Consider the following 22057-nt stretch of genomic DNA (forward strand, 5'->3'; position numbering starts at 1 on the left):
GTTTTTAGGAATATCATTCTTCTTCACTTTCTGCCATCAGAGTGGTATTATCTGCTAGTCACGTTTATTCCTTGGATCCTTCTGGCTGATCATACAGTGGTCATTTGATTCACTAGGCTTCAGTTTCAGGAAGATACCTGGGAGGGAGGTTTGTAGTCTAAATGGTCTTAAGACCTTTTTACCTAGGTCTAGGAAATTGTCTGATCACATACAGATCACTGAAGCTCCCTGGGCCTCTGTTTCTCCTATGATCACAGTAGGGGGTCTGGCTCAAAAGCTCTTGAAATCCTTGACATTTTTGATCCTCGGATCTTATTAGTGAGCTATCCAGCTTGCTAGAACTCAGTTTCCTTTTGAATCACATAAAGGATTTGGCCTCTAACTTCTCTGAAGGACTTGTCACTTTTTGTCCTTGAGCACTTGTGGGTGCACATACAATGTTGATTAGACATTATAGGCCTCAGTTTCAGTCAGAGTCCATAGAGGGGCCTCTAGTGAAAATGCTTTGCGTTTTCAGTGCCCAAATTCCACTTAATGGTTAGCTTAGAGTGATTACCTTTTTCCCTCCCAGCTTCATTTAGTTATTTTTTTTCTTTTGCTCATTAAAAGGGCCATTCCCTGACTACTTCTTAAAGAGGCCTATTCACTCAATAGGTGTTACCTCCCTCTAAGTGAATACTTGAAAAGGCCAAGGTCCCCTGCTACATCTTGGGCTGTCTCTAGTCATCCTGATGACTATCTGGTCACCGGATTCAGATGACTTACGAGGAGAAAGTGAGGCTGGTGACCTTGCACAGCCCTCCCTTACTCAAAACAAGATTCAGTGCAAGTCATGCCATCATTTCTCTGATATCATGGTCTTTTTTGAAAATGAACGACAAACACAACAACAACAACCTGCATATATGAGATAATTGCTATTTCTCCTGGCAGCCTTAATTACAGCTTTTGATTCATCCAGCCTAGCATTTTGCATAATGTACTCTGCACATAGGTTAAATAAAAAGGGTGACAATATACAGCCTTTTCCCAATTTTAAACCATTCAGTTGTTCTGTGTTTGGTTCTAACTGTTGCTTCTTGGAGCTTCCTCAAGAGACAGGTAAAATGATCTGGTACTTCTATGTCTTTGAGGACTTGCCACATTTTGTTGTGATCCACAAAGGTTTTAGTGTAGTCAGTGAAGCAGAGGTAGATGTTTTTCTGGAACTCCCTTCCTTTCTCTGTAATCCAGTGAATGTTGGCGATTTGTTCTTTAATTTCTCTGCCTCTTTGAAAACCAGCTTGCTTTCCTGGTAATTTGTGGTTCACATATTGCTGAAGCCTAGCTTGTAGAATCTTAAGCATAACCTTGTTGGCATGTGAAATGAGTGCAGTTGTTTGGTAATTTGAACATTTCTAGGCATTTCCCTTTTTTAGGATTGGGACGTAAACTGATCTTTTCCAATCTAGTGTCCACTGTTGAATTTTCCAAATTTAGTGACATATTTAATGGAACACTTTAAAGGAATCATCTTTTACAATTTTAAATAGCTCAGCTGCAATTCCATTACCTCTACTAGTCTCCACAATTCTTTTGTGTGTGCTTGCCACCTCTTCTTCATTCCTTCTGTTTCTGTTAAGTCCCTACGATTTTTGTCTTTTATCATGCCCATTTTTTCATGAAATGTTCCCTTGATATCTCTGATTTTCTTGAAGAGACCTCTTGTCTTTGCCATTCTATTGTTTTCTTCTATTTCTTCACATCACTCATTTGATTCAGGAGAGGCCTACTATGAGACTCCATCAAAAAACAGTCACTGCTTCCCCTTCCCATCTTCTCCCTTCTCTTCTCCTCTAACTTATCTTAATATTTAAGTATATTCTATGAGCATACACTGATCATTATTTTGGAGATATGAATAGGGCATTTGCTGGGTAACAGGCTGGTCTGCAGTTAGACATTTGCTGTAGCTGATTTACATATAGATAATTTAGTGTATTTTTTAAATTTCTTCTTGGCTCTCTGAATGTATGGCAAACCAAATGTTAAGTTAGCATGTTTGTGTGAAATTTTTTTTTTAACTTTGATGAATTAGGAAATTATGTTCTTCAAAATCCCTGACTACCTGATTTTTTTTATTTGTCTAGAAACACATAGTTCACGGTCTTGTCCCTGCAGCTACCATAGCACCCAGACCAGCAGTTCCTCGAACACCCCCACCTCGTAGTCCAGATCCTTCTCCAGAAAGACCTAGGTAAGTTTAAATTTTGTTTTAACTCTATAGTGCGTAGTGTTAACTAGTTGAGTAAAAAATATTTACGTACCTACTATGTGCCATGCACTGTCTGGTGATATAAAGAAAGGCAGAAAATAATCTCTGCCTTCGAGAAATTTGTTATCTGATAGGGGAGACAACATGTGAACAACTATGTGTAAACAAAATGTATACAGGTTAAATTGGAGATACCAGAGGGAAGGCAACAGAATTAAAGAGAATTTGGAAAGGCTTCTTGTAGAAACTGGTTTTAGCTGAGATTTGAAGGAACCCAGGGAAGTCAGGAGCAGCAGTGAGGAGGGACAACCAGCGAAAATGCCTATCTTGTGCAAGGAACAGCAGGGAGACCAGTGTCTCTGGGAAGGGTAGTGAGAAGAATGAAGACTGGAAAGGTAGGAGGGGTCCAGGTTATGAAGACCTGTAAAAGCCAAAACAAGGTTCTGTATGAAATCAGAAACTACTAGAGTTTATTGAATAGGAAGGTGAAGCTGAGTGGGTAGCATAGTCATCCCTACACTTTATAGGAAGATTAGTTTGACAATTTAGTGGAGGATGGACTGCAACAGGGAGAGGAAGAAGGACTAACAGGAGACCTTTACAATAATCCAGGCATTAAATAATGAAGGCCTATACTAAGGTGGTGACAGTGTTTGAGGAAAGAAGGAGGCATATATCAGAGATGTTATGAAGGTAAAATCAACAGCTTTGCTAACAGATTTGACATGGATGATTGGTGAGAGAGAAAGTGAAGAGTTGAAGATAATATCCATGGGGCTTGTGAGCCTGGGTAACTGGGTAACGAGTTCAGTTTTGGATACATTGGTGTTTATCGGATCTTCAGTTTGAGGTGTCCAGTAGCAATTAGAGATGTGAGTCTGAAATTTAGAGGACAGAGGTTAGGGCTGGACAGATCTGAGAGTCATCAGCATAAAGATGATAATTGATCCATTGGAGCTCCTTTGATCACCAAGCAGGAGAGCATAGAGGAAGAAAAGAAGAGGGCCATGAGGGCTTGAGTCTTGAGGGATGTGCCTGGGAGAGGGCATTACCTGAATAATAATCTAGCAAAGGAGAATGAGGGAAGTTCCAGACAGGTGGAAGGAGAACAAAGGGAGACCCCAGTGTCACAAAAATCTAGAGAAAAGAGTATCAAGGACAAGCGGGTGATGTATAGTGTCAAAGGCTGCGGAGAGATCAATAGGATGAAGATTAAGAAAAGGCTATTTAGATGTGGTGATTTAGACATCATTAAGTAACTTTGGGGAGAGCGATTTCAGTTGAATGATGAGGTCAGAATCCAGACTGCAGATAGTTAAGAAAAGAGTGAGAGGAAATAAAGTCAAGGCATCACTTGTAGACAGCCTTCCCAAGGTGTTTAGCTTTGAAAGGGAGGAGAGATTTTGTACAGAAGCTAGCAGAGGTAGATGGGCAAAGAGAGTGTATTTTGAGGATGGAGGAAACAAGAATATGTTTTGAGGCAGCAGGGAAATAACCAATGGAAAGTGAGAAACTGAAAATTAGGAAGAATAGGGATGATCGAGGGGACCATCTACTAGACAGGACAGGATGAAACAGGATTGACGAAAAGAATGATCTCCTTTTTGTATGAGACAGAGGTGAAAGGGGAGATTGTTGCAGAAGGTGAGTGATATGAGATGAAGAGGAGAGAAGAGAGAGCTGTAGGTGTTTTTTAGACTCAGTGTTTTTTAGTGAGATATGAGGCAAGGTTCTCAACTGAAGAGGGTGAGGTGCAGGAGCCATAATAATTTTGAGAAGGGATGAAAAGGTTTAGAAAGTAGCTATGGTAAGTGGAACAATGAATAGATTAGAGAGGTGTAAAAGTATTGTCTTGCCTCAGTGAGGGCCTTGTTGAGATTATATAATAAAAATTTATAGTGACCCCGTTAGCATGGCTTTGCAATTTTTCCCCAGTTTCATTTAACAGTACATGAGTAGGAGTGAAAGCATTGAATGGTGGGAGTCATCCAAGGTTGATGTTTGGCAGGGGAGGATATTCATTAGGATAAGGGAGTAAGAATAGAAAAATGTGGAGTTAAATTGGTTCAGCAAAGGGTAGACATAGGGAGGAAAATGTTCCTAGTGCAAGAGTGATGGCTTAGGAAAAAAGTGAATGGTAATGGGATTACAGGTCCCCATCAGGTTGAAGAACAGGGCTAAAGGTTGCAAGGCAGAGGGAGATGTGGAATGAAAACATTATGCTCAGATAAAGGAATTTCAGAATTCATAAAAATGAAAGCTGAACACTTGTGGGTTATGGCAAGATGACGAGAGTGTGTCGCTGGCTCGCTGTGGTGAGGTATAAGAATGGGTAGGAAATGAGTAAGTTGAGGAATCAGAAGGTTGGGGTGTTTAAGTATGAATATATCAGTTGACTATCAATATATTTTGAAGTCCCCTAGTATTAGGGCAGATTTGGGGAAGACAGATTGTAAGCCAGGCATTGAGGGAAAGAAAAGAGTGTGCTTGAGGTATAATAACAACCAGAATCTTGATTAGATGATAAATATGTGTTGACTGAACTTGAAAGAAAGAGAAGTTACTGAGTGATGGTGGTAGAGGGAAAACCTGGAAGTGGCAATGGGGAAAAAGAGTATTCGAATTCTCTCACCTCGACCAGTACAAGTATGAATATACCATGGAGTATGAGTGAAAGTATAACCAGTGCTGAAAAGGGTGGCCAGAGAAGTTGAGTCGTCAGGAATGAGTCAGGTTTCAGTAAATACAAGAAGATGAAACGAATGAGAAAGGAAAAGGCCTAAGATGAAATCAGGTTTGTTACCTATGGATCTGGCATTCCAGAGAGCACATTGGAAGGGGTTGGGTAGTTTTAGAGTAGAGTATTGTAGGAATTAGGTTGCGGTAAAGGGGAATAATAGAATGAGGGACAGATTATTTGAACAATGATAGTTGAGAGTTTATTACAGAATTTTTCTCATTACATTCTATTGTTTTATTTTTTTAACTTAAAATTTAAATTTCTGATCCTTTTTAATGTCCAACTATTTGTACACAAACTTAGAATTATTTTTCACAAAATTATAATTTCTTTACATGTAGTATTAATTTTATTCACATTTATACAAGTAAATACATTTGAGAAGCTAAAAACAATACATACTATTGTGTTAGAAAAGTAAAACCTGAAATTCACATTGCCAGAACTTTATGATTAGTCTAGCCTATACTTCTTTGAATTTAAATTGAATGCAGTGCTAAAATTCTATTATTTTAATTAATAGCTATTTCATAAATATGCTAAAGCATTATTATATTAAGCATTTGGTAAAAAACTGCTTCTGCTTTGAGTCCTCTGCAAGAATGACTTCGTTATTATTGTAATTAGGATAGTGATAAAGAGAGAGGGGAGCATGTCCATGCTGTTGAACCATCCATTTAGGCTTAATCTCAAAATATGCCTATATTTTGTAGAGTTACTGTAAATTCCCGAGTCAGATCTTAAGCTTTGAACAGTTTCTAGCAGATAAATTAATGGATCCAGAAACTTGATTTTTGTCAGTTTCCAGAGGAGTGATTAGATTATGGAGGAGTGATTCACAGCAAAGACTTTTGAGGTACTTTTCAACTTCAGTCCAACCTATTTCCAGCCTTATTTCACACAAACTACTTACCACACAATCTTTGTTTCAGCCAAATTAGATTACTAGCCATTCCTAGACGTTGTTCTGCTCTCTGTGTACCTCCTTTTGTTTCTTTCTAGAGTGTCTTTCCTCCGTATTTCTACTTGAAATTCCTCTCTCTCCTTCAAGGGTTAGGTAGCTCATTTACCATTTCTTTCATGAAGTTTTCATCTCTTCTCTACTGAAATTTCATTTCTCTCTGGCCTCTCATATGGACTCCTGTGCACATTAAACTGTTTACTTATATGTAGCAGGGTGGGGTTTTTTTTTTTGGCATACAGGTCTGATTTTTATTAAGAATTAGCACAATGTGTTATATAGAGTCTTAAAGTTGGAGTTAGGAAGACTTAACTCCTTTTGGATCTTGCCTTTGACACCAACTGGTCATATAACCATGGGCAAGTTATTTTAAGTCTTCCAGTTGCTTCTCTGAGCAACTATATAAATGGTTTTCTTTTTTTATTATTATTAAATTTATTTATTTTGCATTTTCAACATTCACTTCCACAAATTTTGATTTCAAATTTTCTCCTCATCTCTCCCTTCTCCCCACCCTAGAACAGCGTGCATTCTGATTATCCTTTCCTTCAATCTACCCTCCCTTCTATCACTCCCCTCCCCTTTCTCTTATCCTCTTCCCTTCTATTTTCCTGTAGGGCAAGATAGATTTCTATACCCCATTGCCTGTTATATAAATGATTTGAAACACTGGAAGTGCCTATACCAAAGAAATCACAGGTTAGACTTACTGATACATGTTTCTTTTCCCACAGGTTATTAACTCCTTTAAGGCAAAGATCGTGTTGTTTTCATCCTTAGTATTCTTCACATAGAAAATATCAAATAAATTACATGTTAAATTGAAGAGACAATTGATGAACAAAGAAAGCTAATTTATTAATTTTATTTTGAGAAGTAAAACTGCCAAATGGATAGAAATAGACATATTGGCTGGTTAGTGCATTTTTTTTTTCCTTTGTAGGTAAATTTACTTAGGAAACCAAACCTATTGGTTCTCTATTTAGAATTAAAGTAACAAATACTTCGTCTGGGATTCAGGACCCTCCACAATCTGGCTGCCTTATCTTTCTAGCCTTATCTACTTCCACTCTACACTCTGCTCAAACAGGGCTATTTATACTCTACTGTGTATGTCTCGTCTTTTTCTACCTTTGTGCCTTTTTTTCATTCCTGTGCCTGAAATGCTTTTTTCCCATGGCTATCTTAATAAAGTTAAACTCTTTACATTCCTACATAGGAAGATAATTCTTATAACTCATAAGAACTTTCCCATTATTAGGGCAGTCAGGAGTATATATAGATGGAGGGTATAGGTGTCAGTTGAATATGATGGGATGATATCTAAAAAAAATAAAACTAAGGGATGAGAAAAAAGAATGCCCTGGAAGACAGGGAAAGGTAGAATGGGGTAAATTATCTCACATAAAAGAGGCAAGAAAGAGCTTTTACAGTGGAGGGGAAAATATGAGGGGTGGCAGAGAACTCTGGTACCTTCCTCTCATCAAAATTGGCTCTGAGAGGAAAGAACATATACACTTAGTTGGGTATAAAAATCTTTCTTACCCTACTGGAAAGTAGGAGAGCAAGGGGATAAAGAAAGGGGCTGATAGTAGGGAGGGCAGATTGGGGGAAGTAAGAGTCAAAAAACACTTTTGAGGATGGACAGGGTAAAAGGAAAGAGAATAGAATAAACAGAGGAAAAAGGATGGAAGAAAATACAGTTAGCAATCATAATTATAAAAAAAATTTGAAGGAAGTTTCTCTGGTAAGGGCCTCATTTCTCAAATATACAGAGAACTAATTGATAAATGGTCAAAAGATATGAACAGTCACTTTTCAGATGAAGTAATCAAAGCCATATGAAAAATGCTCTAAATTACTATTGATTAGAGAAATGCAAATGAAAACATTTCTGAGGTATTACCTCACACCTTTTAGATTGGCTAATAGGACAGAGAAGGAAAATGACAAATTTTGGAGGGGATGTGGGAAAATTGAGACAGTAATGCAGTGTTGAGGGAGTTGTGAACTGATTCAACTATTATGTAGAGTAATTTGAAATTAGATTCAAGGGGCTTTAAAACCATGCATACCCTTTGACCAAGCAATACCACTTCCAGGTCTGTATCCCAAAAGAAATAAAAAACAAAAAGGAAAAGGACCTATATGTACAAAAATAGTTATAGTAGCTCTTTTATTTTGCTTAATTTATAATTTATTTATGTTTAGTTTTCAACACTCACTTCCACAAGATTTTGAGTTTTGAATTTTCTCCCCCTCCTTCCTCCCCCTCCCTTAGAGGGTGTGCAATCTGATATAGGCTCTCTTATACATTCATATTAAACATTTTCACATTTGTCATGATGTATAGAAGAATCAGAACTAATGGAAAGAAGTATGAGAAAGAAGAAATAAAACAAAACAAAGGAGAGCAAATAGTATGCTTCCATCTGCATTTAGACTCCAGACTTCTTTCTCTTAGATGTGGATAGTATTTTCCTTCATGAGTCTTTTGGAGTTGTCTTAGATCCTTGCATTACTGAGAAGAGATAAGTCTATCAAGGTGAATCATCAAACAGTGTGGCTGTTAGGTGTGTACTATATTCTTCTGATTCTGGTCATTTCACTTACCATCAGTTCACATAAATCTTTCCAGGTTTTTGTGAAGTCCTCCTGCTCATCGTTTCTTTTTTTTTCTTTCCAAATTTATTAATTTGTTTGTTTTCAGTTTTCCACAATCACTTCCATACTTCCATAAGTTTTAAATTTTCTTCCCTTCCCTCTCCAAGGTGCCATGCAATCTTATATGGATTCTATACATACATTCTTATTAAACACATTTTCATGTTAGTCATGTTGCATAAAAGAATTAAAATAAATTGGAGAAACCATGAGAAAAACCAAAACAAAACATATCAAAAGAGAAAATAGTATGCTTTCATCTGCATTCAGACTCCATAGTTCTTTCTCTGGATGTGGATGATATTTTGCATCATGAGTCCTTTGGAAATGTTTTAGGTCCTTGCATTGCTGTGAAGGGCTAAGTCTATCAGAAATAGTTCTCACGCACTGTGGCTTTAACTGTATGATGTTCTCCTGGCTCTGCTCACTTCACTCAGCATCAATTCATGTAAGTCTGTCTAGGTATTTCTGAAGTCTGCCCGTTTGTCATTTCTTATAGCGCAATAGTATTTCATTATGTTCATATATATAACTTATTCAGCCATTTCCCAATTGATAGGCATCCTTTCAATTTCCAATTCTTTGCCACCACAAAAAGAGTTGCTGTAAGTATATTTCTACATGTGGGTCTTTTTCCCATTTTTATGATCTCTTTGGGATATTGACCTAGTAGTGGTATTTCTGGATCTCAAAGGGTATGCACAATTTTATCTATGGTACCTTTTGTTTTATTTTTTTTTCTATTTAATTTTTTAATTTGTTTTTAGTGTTCTACAATCACTTCCATATATCTTAGAATTTTTTCCTCTCCCTTCATCCCTTTCCCCCCTCTCTCCTCACTCCCTCCCTGAGATGGGATACAATTTTATATAGGTTCTACACATACGTTCCCATTAAATACATTTTCACCTTAGTCATGTTACGTAGAAGAACTAAAATGAATGGGAGAAATCATAAAATAAAACAAAACATAATACAAAAGAAAACAGTCTGCTTCATTCTGTGATCAAATTCCATAGTTCTTTCTCTGGATGTGGAAGGCATTTTGCCTCAGGAGTCCATTGGAAATTTTTTAAGTCTTTGCATTGCAATGAAATACTAAGTCTACAAGAAAAATTCCTTGTACACAGTGGCTGTTGCTGTGTACAAAGTTCTCCTAGTTCTGCTCCTTTCACTCAGCATCAGTTCATATAAATCTTTCCAGGTCTCTCTGAAGTCTTCCTGTTCATCATTTCTTATAGCACAATAGTATTCCATTATATTCACATATCACAATTTATTCAGCCATTCTCCAACTGATGGGCATCCCCTTGATTTCCAGTTTTTGGCCACCACAAAGAAAGTGCTATAAATATTTTTGTACATGTGGGACTCTTTCCCATTTTTATGATCTCTTGGAGATACAGTCCTAGAAGCAGTATTGCTGAGTCAAAGGGTATGCAGATTTTCGTAGCCCTTTGGGCATAGTTCCAAATTGCTCTCCAGAATGGTTCAATCAGTTCACAGTTCCACCAATGATGAATTAGTGTTCCAACTTTCCCACATCTTCTCCAACATTTATCATCTTCCTGTTTTGTCATGTTAGCCAATCTGATAGGTGTGATGTGGTACCTATGGTACCTTTTAGCAGGATCTAGTTTACTTCCTTATCTCTTTTGATTAGATCTGTTTTTGCTTTTGCTTTGTCTGAGATCAGGATTGTTACCCCTGCTTTTTTACTTCAGCTAAAACAATATATTCTGCTCCAGCCTTGTACCTTTTCTCTGTGTTTATCCCTCTGCTTCAAATATGTTTCTTATAAACAATATAATCTAAGATTATGGTTCTTAATCCACTCTGCTATCTGTTTCTGTTTTTGGGAGAGTTCATCTCATTCACATTCACAGTTATGATTACTCTCTGTGTCTTTCTGTCCCGTACTGTTCTCCTCTTGGTTTATGCTTTTCTCTCTCCATTCTCCCTTTCCCTCCTCACTAGTCTCCCCCAGTCTGCCCTCCCTTCCATCAACCCCCTCCCTTTTCTTCTCCTTTGCCCTTACTATTTCTTCCGTCCGTTCTATCCACACTCTCACTTTTCTTTCCCCTTTCCCCTCCTACTTCCTATAGGGTAAGTTAGGTTTCTGTACCTAACTGATTATAGCTCTTTGAGCCAAATCCGATGAGAGTAAGATTTAAATAATACTCATTTCCCTTCTTTCCCTGTACTGTAATAGGTTTATGTGCCTTTTCATGTGATGTAACTTACACTTGCCTGTCTCTTCTTTTCTTTTTCTCCCAGTACAATCTTTTTTTACCACTTAATGAGATTTTTTATCATCACATGTAAGTCAACTTATGCCCACGCTCTCTGTCTATGTTTACCCCTTTTAAATAGCCTAATAACAATACAATTCTCAAGAATTAGAAGTATCATTTCCTATTGTAGGGATGCAAACAGTTTGCCCTTATTAATAACATCTTTTTTTCTTTCCTGTTTACTTTTTTATGCCTCTCTTGATTCTTGTATTTGAAGATCAAATCTTCTGTTGAGCTCTGGTCTTTTCATCAGGAAGGTTTAGAAGTCCCCTATTTCATTGAATATCCTTCTCCTCCCCTGAAAGATTATGCTCAGTTTTGCTGGGTAGTTGATCCTTGGTTGTAATCTAAGCTCCTTTACCATTCAGAGTATCATGTTCCATACTCTCTGATCTTTTAATGTAGGAGCTGCAAGGTACTATGTAATTCTTACTGTGGTTCCATAATATTTAAATTGTTTCTTTCTGGCTGCTTACAGTATTTTCTCTTTGACCTGGTTATCTTGGAATTTGGCTATGATATTCCTTGGCATTTTCAATTTGGGATCTCTTTCAGGAGGTGATTGGTGGATTCTTTCGATAACTATTTTACCTTCTGGTTCTAGGATCTCAGGGAAGTTTTCCTTGATTATTTCCTGGAAGATGCTGTCCAGGCTCTTTTTTCATCATGGTTTTCAGGTAGACCAATAATTTTTAAATTGTTTCTCCTGGATCTATTTTCCAGGTCAGTTGTTTTACCAATAAGGTATTTTATGTTTTCTTCTATTTTTTTCATTCTTTTGTTTCTTTCTGACTGTTTTTTGACATCTTATAGAGTCTTTAACTTCCACTTGCCCAATTCTAATTTTTAACAAGTTGTTTTCTTCTATTAGATTTTTGTACTTCCTTTTCTATTTGGCCAGTTTTACTTTTTAAGGACTTGTTTTCTATAGTCTATTTTTGTCCTTCCTTTTCCAAGCTATTGACTCTCTCTTGCATACCTCTCATTTCTTTTCCCAGTTTTTACTCTATTTCTCTTATTTAACTTTAAAAATCCTCCTTGAGCTGTTTCAGGAAGGCCTTATGGACTTAAGACAAATTCATATTCCCCTTTGAGTTTTTGGATGTGGGTATATTGACAATGTTGTTCTTTTCTGAATTTGTTCCTTGATCTTTCCTGTCCCCATAATAAAAATCTTTGGTCATTGTCTGCTTTTTCACTAATTCTTGACTTTTAGAGTTGTGCTCTCCTGTTGGAGCACAGGGGGCATTGACTCAAGCTTTTTGTGCTAGAGACAAAGTCTGGGACCTGGTTACTGGCTTTGTTTGCTGGGGCTTCAGGTGCTGGCAGCAGGAGGTTGTAGGAGTCTGGCAACTTACCTAGTGCTATGCTGGAATCAGTAGCCCTGGAATTCTTGGGGTGGGGTTGGGGAGTCTGACCCCTGGGGATACAAGCTCACCCAGGCCTTGCACTCATATGTTTGGCTCCTGGAGGATGTCTGCCAGCTTCAGGCTGTGCTTCTTGGAGTTTTGCTTCCTGGAGTTGTACTGAAGTACTGGGAGATTTGAGTGCTGGAGAAAGCCAGAGCACATGGTGGTTTTCTGAGCTAGGGTCTACTGATTCCCTTGCCTGGGCTGAGGCACTCAGAGGTCTTGGTGTTGGTACTTGCCTGCTCCACCACCCTGGGGCTCAGGATCTCTCTCCAGTTTGCTGAGGTGGGGCTTGCTGGGATTGCTCCTGTCCTGTACTACCCCTCCTCCCCCAGAGTGAATGGAACCTTTCCTGTTAATCTTCCAAGCTTTCTGGGCTACAAGACTGCTTCGCCTCGTCTTTCTGCTGACTCGGCTGTTCCAGGGTTTTTCCTGGGGCAATATTTTCTGGGCTTTCAGAGGTCAGTAAGGGAGAGTGAGAACAACTTACTTCTTATTGCGCCATCTTGACTGGCTCCCAGAAACCAATTCTTCTATAGCAGCTCTTTTAGTCCTGGCAAAAAAGTGGAAATTGAGGGGATGCCCATCAGTTGGGGAATGGCTGAACAAGTTGTGGCATTTGATTATGACAGAATATATTGTACTATAAGAAGGGATGAGCTGGTTGTTTTCAGAAAAATCTGGTAAGATTTACAATAGCTAATACAAAGTGAAATGAGTAGAACCAGAAATACATTGTACACAGTGACATCAGTATTGTAAAGCAATCAACTGTGAATGACTTAACTATTCTCAGCAATACAGTGATCCAAGACAACTCTGAGGGATTTATGATGAAAAATACTATCCATCTTCAGAGAAAGAACTGATAAAAGTCTGAATACAGATAGAAGCATACTTTTTTAAACTTTATTTTTCTTGTGTTTTTTATGTTTTCTTTTACAACATGACTCATAGACTCATATAGAGTTATGTTTGCATGACTGTACATGTATAACCTATATTAAATTTCTTGCCTTCTCAGTGAGGGGAGTGGGAAGGGAACGAGAGAATTTGCAACTCAAAATTTTAAAAACGAATGTGTTAAAAATTGTCTTTACATGTAACTGGGGAAATATAAAACACTAAATAAAAAAGGATTGTGGGGAAGAAGGGGAGTTTTGGAGGAAAAGATAATGTTCTGTTTTGGAATAGTTGAATTTAAATTGTTTATGGGATATCTAGGGGTAAATATTTAGCAGGTAGTTTCTAAGTTTTAAAAGTTTATCAAATTTTTCCTGTAGTTGAACTGATTTTTTAAGCTTAGTTTGCTTCTTCTGCTATTTTTTTCTTTAAGTAGGATTCTTTAAAAAACATTCCTTAATTAATATTTTTTGCTTTCCTATCATCTCAATTTCTAAATAAACCTACCCTTCTTAGAGCATCATCCACAGTACCAAGGAAGAAAAGTTAAAACAGTTGAACAAAATTAGCTAACATATCAACAGTGTCTGATAATACATGAAATTTTCCACACTGATGGTCCATCTGCCTCTACAAAGATGGGAAGAAAGTCTTCCAGGACAATTCTATTCCTCATTTAAAATATTTATATTATCTACGTTGTTGAATTTTATTATCATCTAATCTTATTCCCCTTTAAAAAAACTCCACAACAAACATGTCAGGTCTTCCTTGACTGCTGCCATATCTTCCTTTATTTCTTGTACTTTGCTTTCTGCGTAGCTTCATTTCTTTTTTTTTTTTTAATTTATTATTTATTTATTTATTTAACTTTTAACATTCATTTTCACAAAATTTTGGGTTCCAAATTTTCTCCCCTTTTGTCTCCTCCCCCCACCCCAAAACACCAAGCACTCTAATTGCCCCTATCACCAATCAGTTCTGTCTTCTGTCATCCCTCTCTGCCCTTGTCTCCATCTTCTCTTTTGTCCTGTAGGGCCAGATAACTTTCTATACCCCTTTACCTGTATTTCTTATTTCCTAGTGGCAAGAACAGTACTCGACAGCTGTTCCTAAAACTTTGAGTTCTAACTTCGCTTCCTCCCTCCCTCCTCACCCCTTCCCTTTGGAAGGCAAACAATTCAATATAGGCCAAATCTGTGTAGTTTTGTAAATGACTTCCATAATAGTTGTGTTGCATAAGGCTAACTATATTTCCCTCCATCCTATCCTGTCCCCCATTACTTCTGTTCTCTCTTTTGATCCTGTCCCTCCCCATGAGTGTTGACCTCAAATTGCTCCCTCCTCCCCATGCCCTCCCTTCCATCATCCCCCCACCCTGCTTATCTCCTTATCCCCCACTTTCCTGTATTGTAAGATAGGTTTTCATACCAAAATGAGTATTATATTCCTTCCTTTAGTGGAATGTGATGAGAGTAAGCTTCATGCTTTTCTCTCACCTCCCCTCTTTTTCCCTCCACTAAAAAGTCTTTTGCTTGCCTCTTTTATGAGAGATAATTTGCCCCATTCCATTTCTCCCTTTCTCCTCCCAATATATTTCTCTCTCACTGCCTGATTTCATTTGTTTAAGATATGATCCCATCCCCTTCAACTCACTCTGTGCACTCTGTCTCTATGTGCATGTGTGTGTGTGTAATCCCACCCAGTACCCAGATACTGAAAAGTTTCAAGAGTTACAAATATAGTCTTTCCATGTAGGAATGTAAACAGTTCAACTTTAGTAAGTCCCTTATGACTTCTCTTTGCTGTTCACCTTTTCATGGTTCTCTTCACTCTTGTGTTTGAAAGTCAAATTTTCTTTTCAGCTCTGGTCTTTTCATCAAGAATGCTTGAAAGTCCTCTATTTCATTGAAAGACCAATTTTCCCCCTGAAATATTATACTCAGTTTTGCTGGGTAGGTGATTCTTGGTTTTAGTCCTAGTTCCTTTGACTTCTGGAATATCCTATTCCACACCCACCCTTTGATCCCTTAATGTAGAAGCTGCTAGATCTTGTGTTATCCTGATTGTATTTCCACAATACTTGAATTGTTTCTTTCTAGCTGCTTGCAATATTTTCTCCTTGACCTGGGAACTCTGGAATTTGGCCCCAATGTTCCTAGGAGTTTCTCTTTTTGGATCTCTTTCAGGTGGTGATCTGTGGATTCCTTGAATACTTATTTTGCCCTCTGGTTCTAGAATCTCAGGGCAGTTTTCCTTGATAATTTCATGAAAGATGATGTCTAGGCTCTTTTTTTGATCATGGCTTTCAGGTAGGCCCATAATTTTTAAATTGTCTCTCCTGGATCTATTTTCCAGGTCAGTTGTTTTTCCAATGAGATATTTCACATTCTCTTCCATTTTTTCATTCTTTTGGTTTTGTTTTGTGATTTCTTGGTTTCTCATAAAGTCATTGGCCTCCATCTGTTCCATTCTAATTTTGAAAGAACTATTTTCTTCAGTGAGCTTTTGAACCTCCTTTTCCATCTGGCTAATTCTGCTTTTGAAAGCATTCTTCTCCTCATTGGCTTTTTGAACCTCTTTTGCCAATTGAGTTAGCCTATTTTTCAAGGTGTTATTTTCTTCAGCATTTTTTTGGGTGTCCTTTAGCAGGGTGTTTACTTGTTTTTCATGCTTTGCTTGCATGTCAGTCATTTCCCAGTTTTTCCTTCACCTCTCTAACTTGATTTTCAAAATCCTTTTTGAGCTCTTCCATGGCCTGAGCCCACTGAGTGGGCTGGGATACAGAAGCCTTGACTTCTGTATCTTTCCCTGATGGTAAGCATTGCTCTTCCTCATCAGAAAGGAAGGGAGGAAATACCTGTTCACCAAGAAAGTAATCTTCTATAGTCTTATTTTTTTTCCCTTTTCTGGGCATTTTCCCAGCCAGTGACTTGACTTCTGAATATTCTCTTCACACCCACTTTGCCTCCAGATCCTCCCAGCCAGTGCTTGGGGTCTGAGATTCAAATGCTGCTTCCCAGCCTCAGGCCTTTGGGTGGGGGCAGGGCTGCTATTCAGTGTGAGATTAAGTTCAGGTGCTCAGGTGGGGGCAGGGCCACCTCATGGGCTCAGTTCCCTCAGGGGGTTTATGCAGAGACCTTCAACAATGGATCCTAGCTCCTGCCTGCTTGGGGAGCCCTTGTCCACTGCTGCCTCTGCCGCTGCCTCCCGAGGGGGCCTGAGTTATGGGGGCAGCCCACACCCTTCTTGGCAAGCTGAGAAGGCCCTCTCACCAACCTTTGGGGCCCGTGGGTGGAGGGACCCGTGTGGCTCCTGGCGATTCCATCCCTGAAGCCTGCTGGGATCTGCTCCTCTGGGTGCCATGTGGCCAAGGCAGGGCTGGGCTCGATTCTGGGTCCGGGGAGTGATGGATCTTCTGCGAGAGGTTTGCAGGGCTCTCTGGAACAGAAATCTCATCCGCTCCATTGTTCTGTGGCTTCTGCTGCTCCAGAATTTGTTGGGAGTTCTTTTTTACAGATATTTTATGGGCTGTGGGTTCAGAGCTAGTGTATGTGTGTCTTTCTACTCTGCCATCTGGCCCCACCCCCTGCGTAGCTTCATTTCTTGTGGCATCATTAAAATTGATTCATTGTTCTTTTCTTCTTAAGGCTTCTTAGATTTCTTTTATTCCATAATTTTCAAAATTGAATACAAGTTTTCTTTTTTGAAAAGATTATTTCTTTTTTCATGATGATTTTCTTTTGATGTTTTGAGGTTATCTTTTTTGACAAAGTTGTTTTTTTCTTTTAAGAATTTAGATTATGGAGCAGAACTGCCATAATAATCATTGCTAATCTTGCCAAAAGTCTCTTTAATCCATTCTTTTCATTATTTAGTAACTTGGCTATAAAACTTGGAAGCTTCATAATACTTATAGTCCAAGATAAAAAGATTCAATAGAGATATGGGGAACCCAAATGAAAGGATCTTATCTACAATAGTGATTTAGGTAATATGTACCAAAATTAAAAAGAATTAATTCTAGGCTAATGTATGTCTTGTCAAATTTAAAATGCTGTGTATTTTAATTTTTTTAATCTTATACATATTTTTATGTATTTTTAACTGATCTTTTCCATTAGTAATGCATTAGTATTACAAAGGTGATATTATATTTATATATATACATATGTATGTGTGTATAGCCATTATCTTTCTATATTATATATGTATCATCCTTTTTTGCTTGGTTGAGGTAGCAGCATATGCCTTTAGAATCTTCCTTCATGCATTAGTGTTCAACTCTTTTATATTTTTATCTTATCTAGATCTGCCCTTGCTGCAGCCATCCTAGTGTCCACATTAACTGGAAGGACTTTTGCTATTCCTCAGCCTAATCATCGATCACATTCTGAAAGTGAAACAATATACCTGGAAGGAGATGGTGACATCATTGAGCCTTATGCAACTGTAACGGAGTTCAGACCTGGGTAGCATCATATGTCTGTTTTGTTTTGTTTCTTGTAACAGCTAACCCTAAAGATGCAGTTTAATAGAGGCTTTTTTTTGGAAAATATTAATAACATAATTTTTATTACAGCAGATTAAAAAGAGGGTGGCATTTTTTCCTCTCTAATATTGAGTATAACCAGATAGCTGAATAAATATTGGATTGAAGTAGATCTCTTTTGTTAGCTCAATTTACTTTAACATTTTTTTATGCACTACTTACATATAAGGGTCTTTGTTGGTTGCCTCAGATACAGGTCAAGAAGTTTATATTCTGGTTTGAGGATTCAGCATGTATGGCACAAGGTTTAGTTGTAACCACAGTACTTAGCACAATGTCTGGCCAAAGGGGAAAGACTGGAGGGAGGAAAGCCAGTTAGGAAGCCATTGCAATAGTCTAGTTGAAAGGTGAGAGAGAGTGCTTGAACCAGACTAGACTGGTAATAGTGTGAATGGAGAGTAGGGGCCAGTTGTGACCAGTGTGAAGGATAGTCAACAGGATTTGTCATCTGATTGGCTTACCTACTAAGAGTAGAATTTTCCTTAAGGTGGACCTCAATATTTCACTGAAAACCAAATAATTTTTGTGCTTAGCATGAGAACCACTTGTTTAAGGCGTGAGGAAAAAAACCCAATCTTCATTTATGATCTGTTATGTTTTAAATTTAGAGAAATCTCATCAACCAGTACTACTAAATTTTTCTTAAAAATTTTCTTTCTTCTTGATATTCTTGGGCTAAGTTTTCTTAAGCTTTAATGATTCTAGTTGATGGTAGGTGGTGGCCAAATTTGAGATTCTTGTAGATTGTATTTCAAGGTAAATATATGAAAAATTACCTTTATATAGTTCATGAAAACATATTAAGATTAGGATTTTTCTTTCTTACAGATATGGATGTTATGAATTGTTTCTACAGAGTGTTTTCCATTTTAGCAGATGAAGTATATGGCTTATTTTTAACTCTTTTTAAATACTGTGTTTCCATTCATAGACCAGAGTGGCCAGATGGGCAGAAAAAAAGATATTCTTTACCAGCCTTTAAAATGTCAGGCTATAGTGAGGATGAAGATGAAGATGTTGAGACATATCTCTCTGACAATTACAGTGAACATGTTGAGCTCAGTACTCAGAAAAAAGAAAACAATTTTGAGGATGCTGATTATGCTGTTCCACACAGAAATAACAAGGTATTTTTGCATCTTAACAGAATTTCTGTACCCTGAAAACATTTCTGTAGTCAATTATCTTCAGAATTGTTAGTCTGTTTTGTTATTTGTGGTAATTATTTTCAACATGAGTTACCTGTTTTTTAAAAATTCTAAATGTAAACTATTGACAAAAATCCAACCATAAATTTTAAATTGCTCAAATTCTACCCTAACATTACCATCCATTCATGTTTTTTTCCTAATTAAATTTTATTTTCAAACAAAACTTTATTTTTCTTCCCATTTCTCTTGAGAAAACAAGAAAAACCAAGCCCCTGTTATAAAACATATATAGTAGAGCAAAACAAATTCCCCCATGGGCCATATTCAGAAGACTATTTTTACACAACATTGCAGAGATCACCTTTTCACTTCTCCTTTAGGCTTTTCAGAATTTCAGGTATCCATTTCCTTGTATTGACATAGTCATTTGAACTATTTGTCCTTGTCAAAGAGTACTTTTGTCATTTTTGTAATTAGAATATTCTGTCATATTCACATATCACAGTGGGCTTGACCAGTCCCTTTCTATAAGGCATTTAGGGTGTTTTCCAAACCATTTTTTGTAATTGCTATGAAAACTAAGGCCATCATTCTTTAGCCTCATAAAGCTTTCGAAGACTGAAGGGTAAACTTTTTCATCATTGTATTGCTAGTAGTTAGTTTCCTGTTCTGTAGTAGGTGTTTGAACAACATTAAGATCATTATCATAATAAAATCTGATAATTATACAGTGCTTTACTGTATTATTTACAAAGTTCTTCACAAATATTTTCTTTTTTGATCTTTATGAAGGACTTGGAGATGAAAGGGATGAGGAAACTGAATCCCATAATGGTTAAGTGACTTGATTGGTTTACACCAATGGTATATAATATAGTATAGTGCCAATGCAGTATTCACAGAGCCTATGACAGCCATGAATATCCCAGCACAATTCTGAATCGCAAAATACAACAGATTCTCCACATAGAAGACAGAACCAAAACATTTATTCAGATACCAGAAAGCCAAATCCATCATAATAACAAAGACATCTATACACAATAATAATGCAGAGGGCAACACCAGCCCCAAGGCTTCCCTCTGTTAGGCTTCCCATAAACCAGCTCCCTTAAATAAATCATAAACATGCTCCCTTAAACAAAATGCCCTTCTCTCATTCACAGCCAGCTGTGGACTTGCCTGCGTCCTTCAGCTCTGACTGTTTTCTTCATTATTTTCCCCTCAGCTTTGCTCTAGCTTTGCCTCTTCCTGTTTCACTCATTCAGCAAACCCCTCCCACCATACTCAGGTGACTCAGGCTTCCATGAGACTTGGGCAGTCACATGGGCCTATTAATGAATGGGAAAGATCTTCCCATTTAAATTACCTTTACACGCAGTTCAGATTCAAACCAGTTCCTATGATTATAAATGCAGAATTCTTTTTATTGCAGTATGCTGCTTGTTTGTTTTAATTTCTATCTTTTTAATTTATATTTTGCACATGAAATTAATAATATTGGACTATTCTTTGTTATCCAAACCTAATTTTCTGTTACATTGCCAGTGATTCTCAGTCACAGTTTTAGATAGTATATCAAAAATTTGTCCTTGTGTCTGATATTAGGAATTGAACCTTAAATAATTTCTTGTATTAAATAATTTAAAGTCCTTTTCTAGTACTTTTCTGTGTTACGATTTATTAAGCCTTTATGCTTTCAGGAACCTGTAAACAGGAAATTTAATTTCCTTTATGGAAACAGGATGTGTTTTTTTCTTTTCCTTTTTGTTGCTTATAATCAGTAGTTTTTGTTATTGAAAAATTCTAGTTTGAAATTGATCTTTTACTTTGATTCTCTGTGTACTCTGTGTGTGCTTATACCTTAAGCACTTGTGCTTTGCTATTGATATGAAAACAGTGCCTCTCCCAGTTATTAAATGTGGCCACATCCAGAGTGTCAGTCATGTTTAGTCATCATTTCTTTTTTTAAATGTATAATTAAAAAAATTTTTTCCAGTAATATTTAAAAACAATTTTTAACTTTTTTTTAAATTTGAGTTCCAAATTATCTCCCTCTTTTCCTCTACTGACCTCTCATTGAGAAGGCAGGTAATTTGATATAAGTTATACATGGGCAGTCACACAAAGAAATTTCCATATTAGTTATATTGTGAAACAAAACAGATTTAAAAAGCACAAGAAAAGTAAAAAAAAGTGAAGAAAAAGCATGCTTTAATCTGCTTTCAGACTCCATCAGTTCTTTCTCTGCAGATGGATCACATTTTTCATTATAAGTCCTTTAGACTGTCTTAGATAATTACTTGGCAAGAACAACTAAGTCATTCACAGTTGATCATTATACGGTATTGCTCTTACTGTATAGTTCTGCTCACTTCACTTTCCATTAGTTCATGTAAGTCTTTCCAGGTTTTTCTGAAAGCATCCTGCTAATCATTTCTTATAGCAAAATAGTGTTTCATCACACAATTGTCTACCACAATTTGTTCAACCATTTCCCAAATGATGAATATCCTCTCAATTTCCACCTCTTTGCCAATACAAAAGGAGCTGCTATAAATATTTTTATACATATAGATCCATTTTTCTTTTCTCTCTTTTAAATATCTTTGAGATACAGACCTACAAGTGGTATTTCTGAGTCAAAATTTATGCACAGTTTTATAAACCTTTGGGCATAGTTTCCAGTTGCTCTCTATAATAGTTAGATCAATTCACAACTCTCCCAACAGTGCATTAGTGTCTCAATTTTCCCATGTTCCCTCCTCCAATATGTCATTTTTCTTTTCCAGTTATTATTATATATTCCAATTATTATATTCCAACATTAGCTAGTCTGATAGGTGTGAGGTTGTACTTCACAGTGTTAATTTGCATTTCTCTAATCAACAGTGATTTAGAGCATTTTTTCATGTGATTATAGATAGGTTTTTGTGTCTCTTTTATTTGACATAATTTATCCCATTCTTCCTTTCCCTTTCTCTTCCTCTTTCTCAACCCTTAATTTTATTTTTTAGATAATCATCTCATCATATTCAACTCACACTTACGCCCTTTGTCTACGTATAGTCCTTCTAACTGCTCTAATAACAAGAAGATTCAAGGAGTTACAAGTATCATCTTCTCATC

The 22057-nt window shown here is 37.1% G+C and overlaps 1 protein-coding gene across 7 annotated transcripts in view; it reads left to right on the top strand.

The window, feature by feature from the left end:
- Positions 1-22057, top strand: part of CEP89 (centrosomal protein 89) — a 167814-nt gene that overhangs the window by 2960 nt on the left and 142797 nt on the right. For 6 of the 7 annotated variants that reach the window (XR_011972134.1, XR_011972135.1, XM_072632049.1 and 3 more), the window contains exons 2-4: positions 2130-2236; positions 17536-17697; positions 18709-18904. Coding sequence is in view for 5 of the 7 variants with exons in the window: in XM_072632049.1 (XP_072488150.1) it covers positions 2130-2236; positions 17536-17697; positions 18709-18904 (465 nt within the window). In the remaining 2 variants the exon portion in view is untranslated. The remainder of the gene's footprint in view (positions 1-2129; positions 2237-17535; positions 17698-18708; positions 18905-22057) is intronic. The other variant, XM_072632048.1, reaches the window with a different exon arrangement.

The sequence above is a fragment of the Notamacropus eugenii genome, chromosome 1, assembly GCF_028372415.1.
Source record: "Notamacropus eugenii isolate mMacEug1 chromosome 1, mMacEug1.pri_v2, whole genome shotgun sequence".
Taxonomy (NCBI): Eukaryota; Metazoa; Chordata; class Mammalia; order Diprotodontia; family Macropodidae; genus Notamacropus; species Notamacropus eugenii.